Source organism: Notamacropus eugenii, chromosome 2 (assembly GCF_028372415.1).
Source record: "Notamacropus eugenii isolate mMacEug1 chromosome 2, mMacEug1.pri_v2, whole genome shotgun sequence".
NCBI classification, from domain to species: Eukaryota; Metazoa; Chordata; class Mammalia; order Diprotodontia; family Macropodidae; genus Notamacropus; species Notamacropus eugenii.
In genome coordinates this window covers 444,410,324-444,434,935 of record NC_092873.1, presented here as the reverse complement: position 1 = coordinate 444,434,935, position 24,612 = coordinate 444,410,324, and the positions used below count along the sequence as shown (strand labels likewise).

The following is a 24,612-nucleotide window of genomic DNA, read 5'->3' as shown; positions in this document are numbered from 1 at the left end:
TAAGTTTACTCTGTACAAAGTAAATAGTACCAGAAGAACCAAAGCAGTGTGTGAACACATTCCCAAGTACCAGATAGTCTCTTTAAGCCTAATCACATACTTTTCCATAAGGAGGAAGAAAACACTATACCTTGTTTCATACTGATGCTGGTAATTTTCACTTTCTTACAGTAGTATAAATACTCACAGGATTTATGATTCAGAGTTTTAAGTCCACTTAAAAAATAAGAAAACTGAGACTCAGAAATCAGTGAGTTTGCAGTATTACATAGATAACAGTGAATGTGGGATTCACCCTCAAGTCTATTATTTGATACTCCATTTGTATAATGCTACATATGCTTCACTACACAGATTCCAATGAATCAAGAGTTGACTACTGTAGCATTTCCTTTGAACTCATTCTCCCAACTCCTAACTGGAAAGCCAGACCCTCAGAAGCTAGTCTCAGGGTTGTAGGGGTAATTCTAAAAAGGTGAGGATGTGAATGCCATCTGGTATGCTGTCTACTGAGTATTGGTCAGTAACCTCACCTTGGAAATGACTAATGTGGGAATTTGTTTCTCTTGACTATACATATTTGTTTTTCTTTTTTTTTTTTTTTTTAATTTCCATTCATGAGGGAAGGTGGGAAGGAGAAAAAATGCTTGTTGATTTAAAAAATTTAAAGAAGAGATTACTTACTGAGATGGCATAGTAACTCTGGAACAAATGATAAACCACTCTCTAAACTTCTGGGTCACAGCCTTACACATATACATATAGAATCAGTGGTAAGAGGAGGCACAAACTTAGTAAGTAGCCTTATGGTGAGGTGCAAGTGTAGAGAGCACATTTGTCATAGGAATAAGTCACAACTCCTGTTTGTTACAAAACCTTTTTTTTTTCTGCCAGTGAACTCATGATTTCCCTTTAAGTGTGGCTCTTTTCTGAGTTTAATGCTTTCATTTTACATTTAATCCCCTTTCATCCTCTGTGCCTAGCTAGGATGTTCGAGGGCAGACCAGTGATAATATCACAATTTTTTTAAGGTATTGAAGTAAGTGCATCAAAGAATAAAAATGTATTATCTTAGCATTATTGCTGCTGTTACAACCATGTTATTGTATTTATTTGATCATATCTCCCTTTTAAATGCTTATCATTAATTACACAAATACATTTTTTTCAGATGCGAGATGTACAGCTCCACCCCAGGTTAATAATGCTAACATGATTGGTATTCCAAAATCCCACTATTTTCCAGGAGATAAAGTGACTTATCAGTGTCTACAAAATTTCCAGTCTGAAGGCTCAATTGAAATAATTTGTGTAGGAGGCTCCTGGAGAGGGAATCCACAATGCAAAGGTATTCAATAATTTGTTTGGAGTCTTTCACTTTCCCAGTGATTTTATGGGTCTAGAGAATTACAAACAAGAACAACAACAATATAAACACCTTAGTAGGGTAGATTTACATTGTTTTCAAATTTAGTCTTTGAGAATTGCCTGGGACAAGGAGAGGTTATGATAGTACTAGGCTCACATAATCAATGGGGGCAAAGATGGAAATTTAACTCAAATCATTATGGTTCCAAGAAAGGCTCTCTATATACTACACTTTACTAATAAAATGATTAAGCTAGTAACTTTAACTAAAAGGGAATAAATCGATTAATTAGTAATTAATTTAAAAATTGTTTCTCAAGGTCATTAGCTCCATGAGGGAAGCACCTATAAATTTTGGCAGGAACTTAAATTTTGTGTATCCTTCAGAACCTACACAATTTCTACATAAATGAAGTGTTGGGGTTTTTTAAAATGTTTGTTGAATTGAAATTATTTGAGTGATGGATTTCAATACAGTTTGCTTCTGCAAAAATATGTAAATACTGTTTCTATTATAATCTTTTGCAAAGAGTTTTGAGGTCCTGTCTTCAGGCAGAGGAATAAATCAGGTGTGGGGAACCTGTGGTCTTGAGGCCACATGTGGCCTTCTAGGTCCTCAAGTTTGTTCCTTTGAATTCATTCATAAGAGGATTTGTTCTATAAAACTTGGACTCAGTCCAAAGGTCACACCCAAGGACTTAGGAAGTCATATATGATCTCAAGGTCCCAGTCTCCCCACACTTGGAATAAGTGTTTTAATGCCACTTCTATTGTTTCCATAGTCCCAATCAAATATCACAGCCTGTATTTTGTTTTCATCTTTCTGGACATTTCTGATGTCTTTAACGCTATTGGTTAAATTCCTTTGAATTTTCTTTAAATTTGACATACATGACACTGCATTTCCTGGCTTCCAGTCAAGGTTGAAGATATAAAATGGAAAGTCATGTGTGCACAGGGGTCACTATAATCAGAGATAGAGAAGAGTTTCCAAAGGCTATGGGGGAAGAAATTTGAAAAAACTAGTTAATAAAAGATATTCTTAAAATATATAAAAAATTTCAAGCTATTTCATAGCAAACACAATGGACTTGGACAACAGATTTAAGAGAGATAACTTAAAAATTATTGCACTACTTAAAAGTCAGTACCAAACTACTAAACATAATATTTGAAGACATCATAAAAGAAAGCTGCCTAGATCTCTCAGAACGACTACAACACAGAAATTAAAAAGAATTCACTTGTTCCATCATGAAAGAAACCCTAATATGAAAATTCCTGGGAATATTATAGCAAAAATCTAGACATGTCTATTAAACAACAACCAAGAAACAAACAAACAAACCTGTAAGCAGCCAGAAGGAAATGATTGAAGTTGTAAGGAACCAGTCAGAATTGCATTAGACTTAGTGTACCCCTTAAAGGAGGAGAGAGCTTCAATTGAGTATTGCAGAAGACAACAGATCTAGGCTTATAAACCAAGAATAACTTATCCAGAAAAACTGAGTATAATTCTACATGGGAAAAATTGACCTTTAGTGAAGCAAAGGCCTCCCAAGCAGTCTTGATGAAAAGTCAAGAGATAAATAGAAAATTTGAAAAGCAGTCATAAAAAGCTAAACAAAATTAAACTGTTTGCATTCTTATATGGGGAGATGATACAGGTAGCCCCTCAGAAACTCATAATCATCAAAGGTCAAGTCATAGAGGGAGCTTGATTGATCCAAGGATGTAAGAGTACTTCTATTATGTTTTGATTATCTTAAAAGAAGACTGGAAGGGGTACAAAATTAGAATGAAGTGGGAGAAGAGGGATGGGAAAGGGGAAAATATCTCACAAAAATGAGGTAAGTGGAAGTCTGTACTACCAGAAAAAGGAAGTGGGGGCGGGGGGGAAATGAGTGATACTTGAATGTCACTTTCATCTGAACTGGTTAATGGAGGGAAGCATACCAAAACTTAAGGAAATCAATCTAAGCAGAACTTGGGGAAAAAAACTTAAATCTCTAAATACTTTAATCAACAGAAGAGAGAAATAACAATTCAAATGCTGTGGTATCCAACAACAACAACAAAAAAAAACAACCTAGAAAAAAAAACAAATAGAAAATTCCTAATTAAAACTACAACAGAAATTCTGACAATCAAAGATGAGTTTAATATCATTTAAAGAAAAAAGAATTAACAAAACTAGGAGCTGGTTTTAAAATAAATTAATCTAAGCCATTAGCTAACTTGATTTTTTAAAAAGAAAGAAAACCAAATTTCCAGTATCCAAAAGGAAAAAAGATGAATATACGATCAAAAAAGAAGACGAAAAACAAAGTACTAGGAGATATTTTGATAATTATTACATGTGAATAAATTGACAATTTAAATGAAATTGGTATTTACAAAAGTAAGAAATACTCAGGTTGACAGAATGGGAAATGGGTTACTTAAATCTATCTGAGAAAAATAAATTGAATAAGATATGTTTAAAAAGAAAAAAAAACAAGACCAAATGAATTTACAAGTAAATTCTAACAAATATTTAAAGGAAAATTAATTCCAGTACTATATAAGTTATTTCAAAATATGAAAAAAGAGGTCCTGTCCAGTTCCTTCTATGGCACAAATATGGTCTTGATACCTAAACCTATACGCTACAATCATGCTGGATTTCTATGAGAAATACACTTCTGGTGTAACATTTAGGAATACTATAAACATAATTGGCTTTATTAATAATAAAACAAGAAAAATATGTGATGGTATCAATAGATGCAGGAAAAGATGTTGACAAGATACACCACCTATTCCAGTTAAAACGCTGGAATGCACAGGAATAAATAGAGTTTCTCTTAAAATGATGAGCAGTATCTTTCTAAAACCAAGAGCTAGCAGTATATGTAACAGGGATAAGCTGGAAGTCTTTTCAGTAAGATCATACATAAAGCAAGGATGTCATGTATCACCATTACTATTCAGTACACTGTCAGAAATGCTAGCTATAGTAATTACATAAGAAAAAGTATTTGAAAGAATAAGAACAAAGATGAAATAAAATTATTGTATTTTGCAGATGATATAATGATTTACTTCAAGAACTGCAGTCAACTGAAGTGCATAGCTGAAATTATTAACAAATTTAGCAAGGCTTCAGGATATAAAATAAACTTATACAAGTCAGCATTTCTGTGTATAACCAATAAAATCCAGCAAGAAGATATAGGATGAGAAATCCCATTTAAAATGACTATAGAAAATATAAAACAACTGGAAGTTAATCTGCCAAGACACACAAAATTATAAAATATGGTAGACATTAAAGAAGTATCTAAATATTGTATAAATAATCATTGCTCATGGGTACATTAAGCCAATATAATAAAAATGAAAATGTTGCCTAAATTAATTTGCTTATTCAATGCCATGTCAATCAAACTATGAAAGGATTTAAGCTACAAAATTAATAAAATTCACCTTGAGAAACAAATTGTTAAGTATATAAAGGGAAAAAGGAAAAAAAAATGAAGGAAAAGAAATGGAGCCTAGCAATGCCAGATCTCAAGCTATACTGCAAAAACTGTAATCATCTAAAACGTTTGGTACTAGGTAAGAAATAGTGAGGTTGATCAATGGAATTAATTAAGAATAAAATAAAAAGCAAATAAGTACAGTAGTCAAGTGTTTGATAAACCTAAAAGTCATAGCTATTGTGGCAAAAATTCACTGTTCCACAAAAACATCTAAGAAAACTGTGTAGATAAATATCTGATATGCAATACCAAGAGAACATCCTGATGGCTACATGATTTAGACATAAAGGATCACATTATAAGTAAATTAGAGGAGCATGGAAGAAATTACCTGTCAGATCAATGGATAGGTGAGGAGTTTATGACAAAAAAAGATAGAAAGGTTGACAGAAGATAAAATAGAATTTTATTGCATAAAAAAAGTCAAACTCATCATAATCTATACACAATGACAATAGAGAGGATAACACTATCCCCAAGCCTTCCCCTTGGTAGGCTTCCCACAAACCAGCTACCTTAAACAAAATCACAAACAAGCTCTTTCACTCACACTGGTCAGCGGCCTGCTTGCCTGAATCCTTCCTACTTCTGACTGCTCTGACCAAATTTCCTCTCAGCTCTGCTCTAGCTCTGCTTCTTCCTATTCAATCCTTCCCTGCTCCACCACTTCAGCAAAATACTCCCTCCACGGACTCATGTGACTCAGGATTCCATATGTCCTGGGTGGATCACACTGGCATATTAATGAATGGGAAAGATCTGACCATTTAAATTACCATTACAGACCTTGTAAGACTTCTCAGTGTGTGCTTAGACAGAAGGCTAACATTAGAAATAAGAGAGAGTAAGATTCTTACCACTAGTTCCCTCAGATTTTCTGCTCTTTTTTATTCCTCATTTGGTTTAATCATTTTTCCATTGTCTGCCAAAATTCATGACTCCTTTAGGGGCATTTGTGGCAAAGATACTGGAATGGTTTCCCACTTCATTATTCAGATAATTTTATAGATGAGGAAACTGAGGCAAATAGAGTGAAGTGACTTGCCCAGGGTCACTCAAATAATAAGTATTTGAGGCCAGATTTGGACTTAGGTCTTCCTGACTCCAGGTCTGACATTCTATCCCTTGTGTCACCTAGCTGCCCCATTAGTCATCATTACCAACTAGAATTCTCATCCTTTCAGATTCCTTCTTCTGGCTGATGGGCCTATTTATTCCTTTACCCAGCATTGCACATAGCACAGTGCTTTGCATATAGAAGGTATTTAAGTAATACTTGCTGACTGATTGATTAGCTGACTCCATAAGCCCTTTACAAAAGATGAGGGTGAAGCAGCATAGTGGAATTGAGGTGGTGGGATTTATGGAAGTGGAGGGTGGATAATCTGTGTATAGGTGGAGGGTGAGCTATACACAAATCAATAATGCGAGTTGAAATTTGAATAAATGCACAGTAGAGTTCAGTATCCTGGGAAACTGAAGGGGAAGGGACAATTATCAAATTCATAGTTCTTGTTTTAATTCAATCTCCTGTCTGTATTATCTCTTTCACCAAGTAAAATTCTTTCTCTCATCCTCAGAGGAAGTAGGAAAATGTGGACCACCTCCATCTATTAATAATGGAGATATCATCTCCTTCCCATTACCTGAATACACTCCAGAATCAACAGTGGAGTACAGATGTCAAAAATTCTATGTGCTACAGGGTTCGCAATATGTGACATGCAGAAATGGATTTTGGACAAGGGAACCAACTTGCCTAGGTATGTGCTAAATAGACTCAGTATGTAAGGAAAATGTTATTAATGAAGGATAGGATCAGTTGGTGTTTGTAGTTAAAATATCACAGGATGGTATTATAGGGGAGTAAATCTCAATAAACAGAACAAGCTTCAACAGAAAACCTAAAAGAAATGCTTGATTGACACCCATGCTTGTTGCCCAGACCAGTGTCTCCAACATATTGAATGCTGCCATACCTGCATCTAAGAATTCTTTTTGTTACTACATGACTAAATGTATAATTCAGGCTTTTCACTCCAATTTGATCACACCCTGGTTACTGGGAGTAGTAATTTAAGAAAAAAAGGAATCATGTGTTTCCTTTTCTTTATATTCAAAGAGAACTCTTCCTTGTTTTCAAAATTCGAAAACAGATAACAAATTACCTCCATCTAACACCATTTTCCATCCCTTTTAACTTTTACATAGTAGACTGTGTGTGACACTTGGTACAATTTTATTGCACTTAAGGAAATACAAAGTTGATTTATTTGTATTTCATTTTCAAAATTGATTCTTTTGCCCCAAAAGACAGAATTTGGAACAGTGATTTCCTGAGAAAGCCAGATGATCAGTCCAGAAAGCAGTTAGGATGAAAATAATTACATATATGTGGCTGAGAAGAGATATTCTCCAAGGTTCATTTCAGTGAAGAGTTTGTTAAATCTGAATTCCTCTTTTCCATTGATTATTTGGGAATCAGTATGGACATTATAAATAGTGAAATGTTGATAAATTTATGGGAGATTTTGAAAGGACCTAACTACAAGTAAAAGGATAAAAAGATTATTCAAGATACTAGACATGGGTGATATTTGTACCACGGATAAAGAATATAGCTTATAGTTTGTGTTTCTGATACATTTTTTTTCATCATGACACTATATGACTTTTCGAAAAGAAAAAAAAACCCTGAAATTCTCACATATCTCGAATTGTAGATGAGCTACTCTGTCCCACTTATCAGTCTGCTGGTTTTGTCGAGTAATAAATGACTTTAGGAAATTACTTATTTGTTGTAAATTATATATTTCAATACAATTTTTTTCTTTTATTCATTGTCCCAGTTGACAGTCTTCTGCACTTGTTTGCATCAAGACATTTTTTTAGTCATTTGTCTAATCATTTGAAGTAGCCCCTTAAGACATTGATTGGTATTATATTAAATCCTGCTATTATTTTCTGATAATTTTGCTATTTTTAGTTCATGTTGATAATCATTTGCATGCATAATTATGATGTAATTCTTAGTGATAATTGTGCATATATCTTCTATGTGTATCTCGGAAATTTAATGCTGAATACATGAAATATTTTGAAGTTTTAATCAACATTAACTCTCTTTTTCTTTATTTTGCCTTGTTCCATTAGCAATCTAGAAAATGCTGATGATTTAATAGACCTGTTTTTTATTTCTAGCTACTATTGGAAAACCATTTCTTCTTGATTATCTTTTGAATCTGTAGCTTTTCCTTTTCTTCGTTCTTACAGATTTCTTTCATTTTTCCCTTACCTTATTACCAAAGGCAACATTTCGCCCATGAGACTGAAGCATGAACATTTGAAATAATAAGCACAAGTTTCTCTGGGAAGGGATTATTCTACACCTTAACAGCATAGCTTCCAGTAGTATTCACCAGACAAAACGCAATTGCTTACAGAGAGGATTTGCCTGCCTGAAGCTGCCCCAGAGTTAACAAGCTCCCTTTCAAATCCTCAGAAAAAGGTTGTGTCCATTCCAGAAAACCATCAAGATACAAGAAATTTTATATTTCAAAAAAAAAAAAAAGAAACAACCAAAGTATAACCACATGCTGGTAATCCTATCAGTATCCAATTACTCAAAAAGGACAAAGTGTGTTTAGGAATAAGCTCTCAGAAGGGTACCACATTTTCTTCAGGTATCCAAAGTTACCTGGCTCAGATATCTAACCAAATGTGAGACTGTATGGAATGAGCAATATATGAGAGAATGCGAATATCTAAAGCAGAGAGAATGGTTTTCAAGTAGATGCTGCAGAGAACTCCAGCAGCTGGGGAACATTCAGTATGGTGAGATCTGGGGTGAAGGTGAAACAAGTAGGGAAGTTCTAAGAAGGACAACCTGAAAGAAGGAGAGAGAGTAGGCTTCTGCCTTTTCTACCTTTCCATGTTTCTCAGTCCATCAGTCAATAAACATTTATGAAGTGCCTTATCTAAAAGCATGGTTAGGGAGGTGGTAAATAGAACTGTCTAAGCCTTAAGTCAGAAAGAGTTCAAATCCAAACCTCAGATACTTACTATATGTGTAACCACGGGCATGTCACTTAACTCTGCTTGCCTTAGCTTTCTCATCTATAAGTTGAACCAGAGAAGGAAATAGCAAATAACAAGTATCTTTGCCAAGAAAACCCCAGATGGGCTCACATAGAGTTGGACAAGACTTGAACCACTAAAGAATGTCAAAAGTACCTACAACCCTGCTCCCTTACTCTCTCTCAGGCTTTGCCTTTTTCTCCAACCATAATTTGGGTATAGACTTAAAAACACATGGGTAGTAGTCACTAAACTACTGTGTGAAGGAAGCACATCTTCTTTTAAATGTTGCAGGAAGAGAAAAAACACCACCCAGAGTGGTTAAAGCTCTGATCATATGCTATCATTTAGAACTTAATATCATATTATTCAGTATTGTGAACAGAAGAGAAGGAGAAAAGGACTTGCATTATCACTGAAGAAATGGCTTTTATCTTCCCAATTATTTTGGAAAATGTAAAGTTGTATATACTTATTATTAACTGCAATATGTATTCTTTTCATCTTTCAGAGGCATGTACAGTATCAAAAGAAGTGATGGTGAAAAATAATATAAAACTTAGATGGTCAAACTCTGAAAAACTTTATTCAAGAACAGGAGAAGACACGGAATTTTCTTGTATTTTGGGATATCGTAAAGATCCAGGATCACCTCCATTTAGAGCAAAGTGCATAGATGGGAAAATCAATTATCCTAGATGTATATAAATAGAACTGTGGTGAGTTTTACACTAATCCTGGGCTTTTCTGATGTGAGCTGTATGTCTATTTTGTGACATTCTTATCACTGCAACATTTTATGTTATCATCAGGATGTAAAGATGAGAAACCCACCCAATACACATCTAAGAATTCTACTGAGGATTCGTCCAAATGAGATTATTGCTTGATCTGTTTTTCAAAATCTCAAGGACAGAATGTAAATCTCTAGGAAAAGCGATTGACAACCTTTCCTATCTCCCACCACTCCTATCAAAAAATTAACCTTAATAAATTCCCATTGTCTGAGGATATTGGGTATTATAACATACTTTGATACCTTATATACATATACATATATATGTATGTATATACATATATATTTTTTTATTAGCAATTGATTAAAAATCTCTTCTCACTTTGTCAAAAACAATTAAATTGGTTTAACTTTGGTCTTCAAGAGATTATGACTCTTTCCGTCTATGTTACCTAAAGACACCACTTCAAACTAGCAATCCTTACACTCTTCTAAGGAGATTTTTATATGAAACAAATTTTTATTCTGTGGTTCCTAGTGAGATTCTTACATAATGAGAATTTAAAAAATAATTTAAAAATCTTTCAGGGACAGATGAACCACCAGTATGTATGGATTTTCGTTTGTGTTTATTAAACTCTCAAAACCCCTGTAGAGAATTGAGTTATTGCATGGGGACATGGGAAGGAAAAGAGAGGAAGTATTATATAGATGGAAGAGAATAAGGAAATCAACAACAATTTTCCCTGGACTGCTTTCAGAGGTTCCTTAGCTCTGTAACAATAGCCTGAGTTCCAGTTAGAGAAACGATGGTACAGACCAAGTATAAATAAGAGGATCAAAAGAGAATCTGTTTTCTGCCAAACTTTGTAGTATCATTTGAGAACTTGTTCTTCTAGAAACTTTTCATGTAGTTTAGGATTTGTAATTAAACTAAACTTATTCATCGTCAACCAACAGTTCTGTCTTCTGCCCCTCAAAAATCTATGCATGTTCTTTTTTAAAAATGCAACATCAAACGTTTTTCATAGCACCATTATTCTATACAAATCCTTTGGGTTTTTTGAGGCTTAATATTTTCTTTCACTTACTAACTTTTACTCTTTGTTATGTTATTTCCTTAGGAATTCAACTACAGAGATAATGAAGAACAGTGCCATCAGCCATATCCTACCACTGTTTGCAAATGATGACTGTAATAAATTCTCAGGCTCAGTCTGCACATTTTGATCACTTTCTCCTTTGTGATAAATGTTTTGATTTAGTTGTATTCACAAAGTTTGGTCCATCATTCATTCAACTTACTTTTGACTTAAAATGTTCACTTTTTAAACTGCAAAAGCTGAAGCATGAAACAGTTAAGAAAATGTCACTATGTATCAATAAAACCTTCACTATAAGAAAACACTGAGTTATTTAACTACCTGGGGGCATCACTTCTCCATATGCTCAGGGAATAAGTAACATGGTATCTCTTCTGTACTAAATTGGAAGGATTGGAGAAGAGTATTATTTCTGGGGGTCTACAGTTCCTTGGGTTACATTTAAAATTCAAGTGCTCATATCTAAAAAGGACAGTGCTTTATTTTATTAATATGTGTAATGATTGTTCTTGATCTTCAAAAAATCATAGAGGCCAAGAGAGGTGTTGCAGAAAAAGCAAATACTATTCTGGGGTTGTTTTGTTTTGTTTTGTTTTGTTTTAAATAGAAACAGTGTGTAGGTTCCAAGGCATAAAAACTAGGAAAATGTTATTTCATTTGCAGCAAACTATTGTAATATATCACCAGAAGGAAATTATGGTATATGTAGAAATAAAAGCAATGATCTTAACAAGAGGATGTCTACCTCAAAAACAAGTCATGTGAGATTAATGTAATATCTTTGTTTAACAGGATTACTAGATGTAAATCACAAGAATTCTGAAAGCGGAGTTTACTGGGCTCAGAGCCACGATGGCTGAGTAAAAAGACACACAAAGGCAGGCTCTCCCCACACAACCCATAAAATACTTGTAGAGAGGGACTCTTCAACAAATTTTGGAGCAGCAGAAGTGGAGAACAACAGAGTGGAGATTTCCAGCCCAGGGCCACCTGAAAGGCCCATGGGAAATGTCAGTTGCACTGGACATGGAGCAGAGACCAGCCCAGCTGCTTGGGAACAGCCCTCGGGGGTGGACTCTCCAATCACGGAATCCCCAGTCCCAGTAGCAGTGGGTTCACAAATCCGTCAACCCACAGGCGCCAAAGGTCAGTGACAAGGTTTTTTCAGCTGTCCTGGAAGGGAGAAGGGCCTTCCCATAGCTCCTGCCTCAGGCAGCAGACTGCAGAGGCCACATCAGCAGGTGGCAGCAGTTCCCATCTCAGCCCCTACAGCAGCCTGCATCCATTATTGGATCGCAAAACCCCTGGGAGCCCTGAGGAGCTAATTATAACCTTTACCCTGTGTAGATGCCCTGAGGGAGCTGGTCTTTGTCTCGCACTGAATGGGGGCCCTGCCCCCACAACTTGACTGAATCCCAGTCTCCCAGTTCTGGCTTGGCAGAACTGGAGGCCAGGTGGCTGTGGAAAAGTAACTGCTAAGATTCCAGGCACAAAAATCTCTCCCTACTCCCAGACCAGTGTACACACTTGGTTGTGCCACCTTGGAGGAACTGAGATTTTACAGATCCCCGGAGTATACCCTACTCTTGACAAAGGATCCAAAAATGAAGTAACTGGTTGAGAAAATGCCCAAAAAAGGGGAAAAAAATAAGACCATAGAAGGTTACTTTCTTGGTAAACAGATATCTCCTCCCATCCTATCGGATGAGGAAGAACAATGCTTACCATCAGGGAAAGAAAGTAGAGTTTGCCTGGCCTGACAAAACACTGGACAAAGTCCCTCGTACTTAGGGACAGGATAGAGAATTGTGGACTACATGATTGTTGAGTTAATTGAGTTTGTAGCTGTTTGAATGCCAGGATAAAAGACTAATTATGAATGGGGGGGAGCAGGGTATCAACTGAGAGAACTTTCTATTTGAGTTCTTGAGTTCAGAGGATGAAATGGTCTTTCAATGAAATAGAGGACTTTCAAGCATTTTTGATGTAAAGATCAGAGCTGAAAAGAAAGTTAGACTTTCAAACACAAGAATCGAGAGAAGTATATAAAGGTAAATAGGAAAGAGAAACCATAAGGAACTTACTAAGGTTGAACTGTTTACATTTCTCCATGGAAAGATAATATTTGTAACTCTTGAAACTTTTCTCAGTACCTGGGTAGTTGGAGGGATAATACACACACAGAGAGAGAAAGAGAGAGAGAGAAGCAGACAGAAAGAGAGAGAGACAGAGACAGAGAGACAGAGAGAACAGGGTGAGTTGAATGTGAAGGGATCATATCTGAAAAATTAAGAGGTGAGAGAGGAATATATTGGGAGGAGAAAGGGAGAAATGGAATGGGGCAAATTATCTCTCATGAAAGAGGCAAGAAAAAGATTTTTTTAATGAAGAGAAAAAGAGAGGAGGTGAGAAGGAAACAGTGAAGCTTACTCTCATCACATTTGGCTCAAGGAATAAAAAACATGTACACTCAATTTGGTATGAAAACCTGTCTCACACTACAGGAAAGCAGAGAAGAAGGGGATAAGAAGGATGGGAGTGGATGAAGGAAGAGAGGGCAAATGGGAAGGAGCAATTAGAAGTAAACACTCTTGGAGAGGGACAAGATCAGAAGGGAGAATAAAAGAAATGGGGAGCAGAAGAGGATGGAGGGAAATAAAGTTAGTCTTACATAACATGACTATTACAGAAGTCATTTGCAAAACTACACATATATAGCCTATATTGAATTGCTTACCTTCTCAGTGGAGATAGGTGGGGAGGGAGGAATGAAGAGAAATTGTAACTTAAAGTTTTAGGAACAAATGTTGAGAATTATTTTTGCATACAACTGGGAAATAAGAAATACAGGTAATGGAGTACAGAAATTAATCTTGCCCTACAGGACAAAAGAAAAAATGGGGATAAGGGAAGATGGGGGTGTTAGAAGGGAGAGCAGATGGGTGGAAGGGGTAATAAGAATGCTTGGCATTTTGGGGTGGGGGAGGGGAGATATGGGGAGAAAATTTGGAACTCAAAATTTTGTGGAAATGAATGTTGAAAACTCAAATAAATGAATAATTGGAAAAGTACATAAATAAAATTTTAAAAAGATTGGAAGGAAACTCAATTATGGCCTCTTCAATTTATTTTTTTCTAAAACAGATCTGTTTAGATACTTTATTTCTTCTTCTGCTCATTGAGGCAATGGGTATTTTTAAAATATTCTTTACTTAAAATGTTAAATTTATTGGAATGTAATTGGGAAAAATTATGCCTGGTAACAACTTTAATTTCATCTTTGTTGATGGTATACTTACTTTAACTCCAGTTTTATTTACTAATTCAGTGTTTTTTACAGTGAGTTTTATTTATCTTACCATTAATTTTTAGATTTCCAAATTAGTGTTTATGGGGGATTTTAGCTTGTTCCTTTTCTAGTGTTTTTAATTGCAGCAGAACAAGAGAGGATTCAGTATAAAACAATAAATTTCCATTTCAAGAACACCTCTGTAATAAATACTACACATTTTTTTTCAAAGCTACCCAGGTTTTTTGCACTTCCCTGTAGGTTTTCTTTTGTTCTCTGCTGCGTACTTTTTACTTTACTTTTCCCCTCCCTCCCTCATCCATCCTAAAAAAAGCTGCAATTAAGTATGGATGCTTATATATATATATATATATATATATATATATATATATATATATATACTTAGATATCTATAAACATACATATACATACACATACATATACATAAACGTACACATATTTGTAAGAGCATACTATACTTATTTATATTTGTCTGTTTCTCAGAATGTGGATAGCATCTTCCTTAATAAGTTTGAGTCTTTCCATGTTTTTCTAAGTCAGCCAGCTCATTATCTCCTACACCACTGCTAATTCAACCAGTCATAATCAATCTTAGATATTTCCAGTTAAATATTTTCCCCAGTTTTCTGCATTTCCTCTATTCATGGATAGATAAGATTTATTTACACAATAAAATTTTAATTTAAAAGAATCAAAATTATTCTCATTATGCTCCAACAATGCTCTCCCTTATAATGTAGTTTGAGTTTTAATACTGCTCAACCTCCTTTCTTTACATCTTTTTTGCCTGTTTTTTTGAAGTTCCTGATCTTTTGCTCTTCTAGCTGAACTGGTAAAATAATTTTTTTAGTAATTTAATTGGGGGGATATCGAATAAATAGGTTCGGTAAAATTGTCATTTTTATCATATTGGCTTTACCTACCCATCAACAAAAATGTTACTTCAATTATTTTGATTTGAGTTTATCTGTATAAAAATGTTTTATGTTTATGCTCATATAGTTCCTGTGTCTGTTTTGGCAGGCATATGCTTGGATATTTTCTATCATCTAGTTATTCTGGATGGTCTAAAACAATATTGAATAATGTCACTGACACATAGAGTAGTTGCTCTATTTTTCTCTTTTCATTGAATCTATTTTAACTTTAACTTTGTCTGACATCATGATTACTATCTCACCTTTTTTTTTTCACAGAGTAAATTCTGCTCTTGCCCTTTATCATTTTGTGTATATTTCTAATTTTTATGGTGTTTTCTGAAAGAAACATATTGTTAAATTCAAATCTTTAATCTGTGATTCTTCTCCATTTTATGGGTAATTTGTCCCATTCACAGTCTAAGCTACAATTACTTGTTCTGCGTTTCCCTGATTCCTATTTTTCCTCACTTCTCTTCTCATCCCATTTTCCCTATTTCGCCTCACTCTTCTGCTTTACTTCTACCTACTACCTTGACCTCTTTTTCCTTAACCCACCTACCCTCCTAAAAGTCCCTCCCTTATCCTTTCCTTCAATCCTATCCTTGCCCTCTTATTTCTTTCTCAATCTGGAATACTTTTGTATCCTTCTAGATATGTGTGTGTATTTCTGACTTTAACCCATTTCCAATAAGATTAAGATTCTAGTACTACCTGTACTCTCCCCATTATCTTCTCTATTGTTTTCCTTTTATGTCTCTTTTGATTGGAATGATTTACTTTTTTTTTTACCTCTCCCTATGCAGTTTGAATTTTTTTGCTACCACCCCATAATACCCCATCAAGCGTTTCTTTCAAACTACACAAATAATGATAACAATCATAAGAATATTGCTAATATTTTCACATATATGAAGTAAATAATTTGACCTTAACGAGTTTCTTATAATTTGTCTTTAAAGTTTACCCTATATTTCTTCTAGATGGTATATGTCAAATTTTCCATTACTTTCTGTTCATTTTGTCACAAAAACCTGGAAGTCGTTAAGTTCATTAATGTCTTTTTTTTCATTTAGGATTATATTTGACTTTTCTGGGTACGTTACCTTTGGTCTTAACCCCTGCTCTCTTTCTCTATGGAATATAGTATTCCAAGAACTGTAGTCCTTCAAAGTAGTAACTACTAGGATTTATGTTATCTTATTGTAGTTCCATGATATTTAATTTTTTTTTGGCTGCTTCAAATACTTTTTTCTTAACCTCGGAACTTTGAAATTTAGCTATGATAGTCCTGCAAGTATTCCTCTTTGGATCTCTTTCAGGTGGTGATCAGTGGATGTTTTCTATTTCTTCTTTGCCTTTTAATTATAGGACTTCAGGACAATTTTTCTTGGTAATTTCTTGTAATATTGTATCAAGATTCTTTTCTTCATTGTAATTTTTGGGTGGTACAACTATTTTCATATTATTGTCCCTCAATCTATACTCCATATCAGTTTTTTTTTCTGATGAGATATTTCACTTGCTCATCTGGTTTTCATTATTTTGATTTTGTTTTATTATTACTTGATGTCTTAGAACATCATATTGCTTGTCTCTGTGATCTGTTCTTTAATCCTCCCATTCTTTAATATTAGGCTGTTTAATCTCCAATTACTTTTCAATCAATATTTCCTATGCTAAATATAATTTTTACTGCATTGTGATCTGACAAGAATACTTTTAATATTTCTTTTTTTAACTATAAAATTTTTATGTTCTAACATATGGTTAGTCTTTCTTAAGGTACCATAAACCACTGAGAAAAAGGTATATTCCTTTCTACTTCCATTCAATGCTCCCTAGATAGCTATTGTAACTGTCTTATCTAAAATCATATTCACTTCCTTGACTTTTTTCTTATTTATTTTTGTTAGATTTCGAACAGTCACACATCCTGTCCCATAGTCCTTTTAATTACTCTTAAGTTTAAAGCACTTTTATGCCCTTATAGATGTATATGTTGTTCCTTCTTTAACCCAGATCCCATAAGAGCAAGGTTTTAACACTATTAGTCCATCGTTCTCACACAATTTCTCTATATCCTTCTCTCTTGAACAGCCCAGTTCTATCACATAGTGAATGACAAATTTTCAAGAGAGAAAATGGGATGTCAGAACCTCTCTTCTTTTGTTCTTCTGTTATTTTATCTCCTTCCAATTTGTAGTGCATATTCCAAAATGTAATTTTGGCAGTTGAGGCAATGGATAACTAATATTACCCCTAACAAATCAAATTCAATTAAAATATAAATAAATATTGCGGAGTCAGGAAACCAGATGAGACAGAGGAGTCTATGTCAGAAATGATACGTCTTGTGCATATACAGTGAAATCTAGAAAAGCATTTGGTGCAATTTCTTTGCTCCTTATTGTGTAAAGAATCAAATACAAAACTATAATTGCTTGAATCATGCAAGATTATGTAAAATAGGTGTCACTTCTGTAATACTGAACATGTAAGAGTAGTTTCAATAGAGTTTTGGAGGTGGAGCCATAATGCAAGCAGTTGATAATAGAGAGGGCATTAAGGAAATGGAGGCATCTCATGTGGGCAACATTTTCAAGAAGTATTGCAGTTAAAGGGAAGAAGACAGATCAAATAGTACCAGAAGGAGTCAAAGGACCAAGGGACAACCTCTTTTGGGAATGGAGTGTACTAAACATGTTTAAAGGAAATAGAAAGGAAGCAGTGCAAACAGAAGGACTGAAGATGCATAAGGGAGAAATGATGATCAGTGGAGTAAGATTTTCCAGGAGGCATCAGCAAATGACATCAAGGATATAGTGGAAAGAGTACTGAAAGTAGTACCAGGAAGACTTGACTTCAAATTCGCCGGTAGACACTAGTTATGTAACCCTGGGTAAATGAATTAACTTCCATCAACCTTAAATTTCTCATCTGCAAAACGGGGTGCTAATAATAACAGCTACTTCATTGGGTTTCTGAGAAGATCAGTAAAAGTAATAAATGTCAAGGTCTTTGCAAAACTGAAAGTAATATGTGAAATTTGGGTGGTCAGAATTATCACAATTGTATGACAGTGAAGATCAGCTATACAAACAAAAATTTTCTGAACCATTCTAGCCTTCTGTTCACTAATGCTTTCCCAAAATGCACTAGATTCAAAAAAGCTAATGGAAACAGAATCCAAAATTCCCACAAACATCTTGGTCATTTGTACTTGGGAAGCACTAGGATGATATACCAACTCATGATTATTTTTATCCCATGATCTTCCTACACTGTAGACAAAGTAGCCTGACATTTTCTTGTACTGATGGTTATATCCTCACAAGGTCAAGTACTGTCAGGTTCTAGCAGTGGTTTCAGTTCTACTCCCAGTTATAGATTCTGTCTGGTAACTGTATAAGGAGCTTACTAAGTAGGGAGTTGCTCAACATCAGAATGGTAGTTACTAAGTGATAAATTCTTTGTCCATGAATTCCCATAAAAAAAAACATTCATAGAAATAGATACCCATTCTGTGCAATCCTTTTCCACTTCCACAATAATGATGGTAGAATAATAGAGAAATGAACAGAGGATACTATGAATGTTTTAACAGCAGATACATTTCTAATGAGTAGGATATAAATTATTGGAGGAATCTAATTACATACATATTCATCACCAGCTACAAATGGAATTAGAAAATATAGTAAAATGGAAGCCATATGTAATGAAAGTTGGTAAAGGTATTTCTAAAAGTTGGCAACATTGGTTTCATTAAGCAACCAAGTGTCCCAATATCATTTTAAGTAAAATTTGGCCATCTTGTTTACTGTAACTCAAGATGAGCATAACTATAAAAATTACTATAAATTACAGGCAATGAACAACATCTGCAACTGAGACTTAAAAAATAAAAACAATTGATGAAGAATCAGGTTAAGAGATTCTACCAAACTATCAACATATTCCTCTTATTTATTACTTCAATGCAAAGCTGAAAGGAAAGAGGCCATTGTCAGTTGTGTTACCACTGGGTTCTGATGACCCTGGAGGAGAAAGTGAGGTTAATGACTTTTCACAGCCCTGCCTCACTGAAATCCAATTCACTCGCAAGTCAAGACATCCCCCTCCTGATGTCATTGGGCCTCATTAAGTGCAAAGGGTACACAACAGCAATTCATTTATTATTTCAATTTGAAGTGGGACACAGAAAAGGATAGTGAAAAATGGTTGGAAAATGTGATTTGGATTTAAAAATATAAAGACTTGTTGTGGCTTAAAACATATAACCCATTGAGGCATGAATATTTTCTTCAAGAAGAGAGTTGGCATGATAAAAATAGGTACCATTTGTACAGTGCTTTAAGTTTTGCAAAATACTTTACAAATAATATCTTATTTGATTCCTTCAGCAACTTAATGAGGTAGGTATATTTTAACCCCATTTTACAGATAGAAGAAACTAAGCCTGAGAGGGGTGAAGTGACTTGCCAGGGTCAAATAGCTAGCAAGTGTTTCAAGTGGGAGTTGAACTCAAGTCTTCCTGGCTCTAAGTCTGGCACCACTATTAGTTCCAACGATATACATTTAAATAAGCATTTACTTCCTATAACAGGAAAAAAATGGCTTTATTTGCCATAGTTTTTTTTTTAGAAGAGCTTAGTTGATGTCAAAAGTGTCACCACAATGATGTCAATGAAGCCCAGGAAATGTCTCACCCAAAAACACATGATCTCCTTACCAAGCACATGTTGAACATATGACACAAATACCAAATGAGTGTGTACTCTGAAAAAGGAGAATGTTATTGAAGATAGCAACATAGGATGCTTGTTAACTATGTAATTCTGACCAAGCCACTTTAAATTTTTGAGTATCAATTTCCTTGTCCATAAAATAAAAAGTCATTTACATATCTGAAAGTACTTTGGAAAAAGGAATTACTATTATTAAGAAGGCTACAACATATCACCAAATGATGGTTACCATTTGAGATATGGCCTAAAACATATAATGAAGGAGGTATATTACTACTAATGAGATAATATATGAAGACAGAAAGCTTTAATGTTTGCAAAATGCTTCAAATATGTTAGCTTATTGAATCTTATTACTAAAAAGAAGAAAGTTACATACTACATATATGTAACATTTTTTTGGTTAATTTATTTAATCTCATCACTAGAAAAGGAAATGCTCCAGTTCTATTCCAAGAGTGAGTTGCAATAATTACATAGCCTAAATACTATCCTGTTGTCCGTGAAATGTTAAAATAACAAAACAGGGTTCCTTTGATTGGGTTAATTTTCTTGTTAATGAGATTGCCTGAATTTTCTCTACCAGTTTCTGAACCTCTGCATGGGAAATGCTTTGAAAGCCTCAAATTGCTATGTGAATGTAAGTTATTCAACATAAATGTATTTGTCAAGAATCTTAGAGAGTTTTCCGATATTTTTATCTAAGAATGATGGGAGGTAACAGTGACATTGTCGGGTCAATGTGACCTTTAGTGTATACTCGTTCCTGAAATTTTACAGCTGATCAGATATGGAGAGTCACATATCTGATTCATCCTGACAAAGTACTAAGAAGTCTCAGCAACACTATGGGGACTTATGCCTCAGATGCTGGTGCAATTACCTTTTTGTAATTACATTTTTCGTTACTGCTACTCTTACTATTTCCACCAGTACTATTAATATTACTTTATTATTAATTAAGGACCACAGACAGAGTTGGAGGTGACCTCAAAGGTCATTCAGTCCAAACCCCTCCTTAGAAATGAAGACATTGAAACCTAGAGGTGTTAAATGACATCTTTAGGAAACCACAAGTAGTGACATTGGTGAAATAAGAACACTGGTCTTCTGACTTGTCTTCATGACATATAAGGAGGAAAAAGAAAATAACCAAGAGAGTGCCAGGGATCAGAGTGACTCATAACCCACAGGAGGCTGGGGCATGGAACTGCTTGGAGGTACAGAAAACCCAAGTTCCCCATAAAGGAACAGAGGCATCCATGGGGAAGAGATAACCTTGAGCACAAAGATGATGCAGTGGATAGAGCACTGGGCCTGGAGACAGGAAGATCTTAGTTCAAATGTGACCTCATTCACTTAACTAGCTATGATTCTGGGCAAGTCACGTTGTTTCTGCCAGAGTTTCCTCACCTATAAAATGAAAATGACAATAACACCATAGCACCAAGTCTCAAGGTTGTTATGAGGATCAAATTAACAATTCACATAAAGACAACCTAAAGAGCTAACGTGTGGCTTGCCAAACAAATATCGTCCTGCTTGTAGGCATTTGCTGTTATCTCCCCAACTCTATCACCTGAAATAAAATGTTAAGGTTGTAATAGCAACTCCTGGGACACATTGGGAAATAATGAAACAAACATCTGTGGAACTCAATTGCATAAAACAGTAGTAATCAATGGAGTTGATACTGTGTTAAAGATGGACGTTACAGAACAAGTTCTTGACATTTTGCATGTGTGTGTGTGTGTGTGTGTATGTGTGTGTGTGTATATGTATGTTATCTGCCAAATTACTTTCTGGTAGAATGACCATTCAGAAAAAATAAAAAATGTTTTGAGGTCTTAAACAATGAAATTGAAAAAGGCCCTTGGTTCTGATGATGTTTACTTGTGTCTATCGATCATTGATAGGACAGTTAGGTGGTGAAGCGAGAACACTGCCCCTAGCGTCAGGAGGTTCTGAGATCAAATCTGCTCTCAGACACTTATCAGCTGAGTGGCCCTGAGCAAATCACTTACCCCTTTTTGCCTCAGTTTCTCATCTGTAAAATGAGCTGGAGAAAGAAGTGACAAACCACTCTAAACCACTCTTTTCCAAGAAAACCCCACCAAGTCACAGAGAATTTGGCATGACTTAAATGACTTGGCAAAAATACAATAACCACAACGCAAGTCACTAGTAGCCATGAGAAAGCAGTTTGGGAGTGATAGAGACAGTTTTCAGAGAGCAAAGATCTGAGGACAAAGAGCCGTTGGTTGAGGGATTAGAAGTCTTGATTTATAAAATACAGGGTGTCCCAAAAGTCTTAGTGCTATTTTAAGCTATTAAAACTGCCACTGCTATTAAAAATTATGACTTCACATTTATAAAAACTATGAATATAATATAACATGATGTGCAAACAAGAGGCAACATGATACAGAAGATTGAGAGTTGGCCTATAATGAGGAAGACATTGGTTCCAGTCCAGTCTCTTGGCATGCTAGCAGCATAACCTTCTGCAATGCACTTAACCTCTGTGTGCCCAAGACAATTATCAGACACTATAAGTAGCAGAGATACTGTCTATCTGCACTGGAAGAGAAAGCATCTGAATAGAAGCTCTCTATACTAGTAAATTTATTGTCCCAGTTCAAATACATATATATATATATATATATATAATAAACTCAGGAGAATATGAGATGATGAGAACATATGGGGAAAAAAGTTTCAAGTATTATACAAAAACAAAATATGGAAAAAAAATCTTGTCCCCAAACTCCTTATAAGAGCCTTTGTTTGCATGTGCTCTTTCATCTCATTCCACAGCTTCTCTGTTGCAAACCAACCAATTACCATTTTTGTGCCTTTCCTTGTGCTTACTATTGATGAATACTTTAATTCTTTTTCCTCTTCTGATTTTCAACAAAACTAAGTTTTGTCTATGCAGACAAACTCAAAAATACAGAGTCCCAAAAGTCTTCCTATGATTTAAATCTTAAATAGCTTAGGTATAGTCTTGTTTAATGTCAGTGTTAGTATTCATGGACTGAAAACTAGAAGCCAACTCTGAAAGACATAATTCATAAATCACAGAGTTACAAAGCATGTCTAGGCATTCAGATTAGTCACAAGTAGAAAGAATAGATATATTATAAGGATTATTACAAGGAGAGTATGAAGTTGTAATAAAGATTCCTGGAATGAGGAGTAGATTTGATCAATGTCAAAGAAGCTACCAATTTTGATTTGCCTTCAAGTATGTAATTGCAAAGTGGGATTTTTGATGATTTTCTTTTAGTATAATCAAGAAGTATAATGCTCTATTTGCTCCAGGATCCAAGGCCATTGAGATTGTAAGGCAAAGCATCCTGAAAGGGTGGACTGTGATAACAAGCAAAGCAGGATTTTTTGCAGTTTTTGTTTTATTATAATCAAATGCCTCTGACTGAGTCTTGCCTTTGTCAACCAAGAGTCTTTATTAGGAATAAAGTACAGAAACAGGAGTTTCTTTAACTAGAAAAAGTATATATATATATATATATATATATATATATATATATATATATATATATATATATATATAGATAGATAGATAGATAGATAGATAGATAGATAGATAGATAGATAGATAGATATAGATAGATAGATATAGATATATACATATATACATATATACATATATACATATATATATATGTACATATACATATATATTTGTATTGTTAATGAGAGTAAAGATCTTCCCCATCCATTAATAGGGCTGCCCATTAAGTGGAGTTTGACTAGGGAAGATTTGTAGGAACACTCACAGCCTTTGTTAATGAGGCACTGGTTCTCAAGGGTTGGGATGCTCTCTGGCTCTAAAAATGGTACAAATACTCTTAGAGTGAGGTTTTCTTTAGGATGTTTGGAAGTGTTTGTTTGGCCAGACAAGGATTCTGAGGAGCCACTAAGGAGCTCTTCCCCTTCCCTGGCTTTGAAAACCTAGATGTAGGCTGCTTCCCTCTCTTGTGACTATGGTCACACAGTTGGACCTGGCTGTTGATGGTCAGGAAGAGGAAGCAAAGTTTGTTGATCTTTGATTTCTCTGGATTTTCTTTGAAATTCAGGGTGCTAACTCACCTTTACTAGGTGAATAATATAGGTGCTTGATTAAAGTGATTGTTAACCCCTCAAAAGTTGCCTTTCCTTTTATGAATGCATATATAAGAGCATGTGGTAGCAGGTGTCCATGTGTATGTTGGTGTGCTTACTGATACAAAGTATGATATTAATTATATTGGGCTGGAAGAGATCTTAGGTCACAATGAAACTTCAATTTTCATCATTAACCACACAAAGAAGCTTATGAAGACAGTAAACCAACAGGATACATCCCCCACCTCCACCCCGTTACTAAACTCCCCTTAGCTCCATGACTAGGGAAGAACAGAAAGGAGCCAACCTTGCGCAGAATGCCCTCATAACCAGTGATAATATTACTGACATCATTTTTAAAAAACATCACAAATATCAGTCTCAGAACTAACTAATTGTGCCACTGGATTATATTGTCATTCATTGTTCAATATCAATGAAAAATTTTCACATTACTATTGTATAGTGTATCTGAATAAACAGAGCACATTTGTAGGGTGAGGTTACAGAAATGATTTTGTCATTCTTGAATTTGTCAAACGTGGACAACAGAAGTTATATAAGGTTTGCTTAACCATTTTTTAAATAATGTTTCCTCTTCCTCTTGTTATATTCTCCAGGGTCTTTTAAAATAATAAAATATATTTCCTTCTTTTCATTAATTGTTTGGAAGTCTTTCCTGACATTAAGCTAAAACT

General features: G+C 34.7%; 1 protein-coding gene across 2 annotated transcripts in view; it reads left to right on the top strand.

The window, feature by feature from the left end:
* The window catches only part of LOC140529559 (complement factor H-like), a 72,308-nt gene extending 60,747 nt beyond the window's left edge, over positions 1 to 11,561 (top strand). For both annotated transcript variants that reach the window (XM_072648319.1, XM_072648318.1), the window contains 4 exons: positions 1,172 to 1,348; positions 6,473 to 6,655; positions 9,481 to 9,688; positions 10,830 to 11,561. In XM_072648319.1, coding sequence (XP_072504420.1) covers positions 1,172 to 1,348; positions 6,473 to 6,655; positions 9,481 to 9,677 — 557 coding nt within the window. In that variant the 3' untranslated portion in view covers positions 9,678 to 9,688; positions 10,830 to 11,561. The remainder of the gene's footprint in view (positions 1 to 1,171; positions 1,349 to 6,472; positions 6,656 to 9,480; positions 9,689 to 10,829) is intronic.
* The last annotated feature ends 13,051 nt before the right edge of the window (positions 11,562 to 24,612 follow it).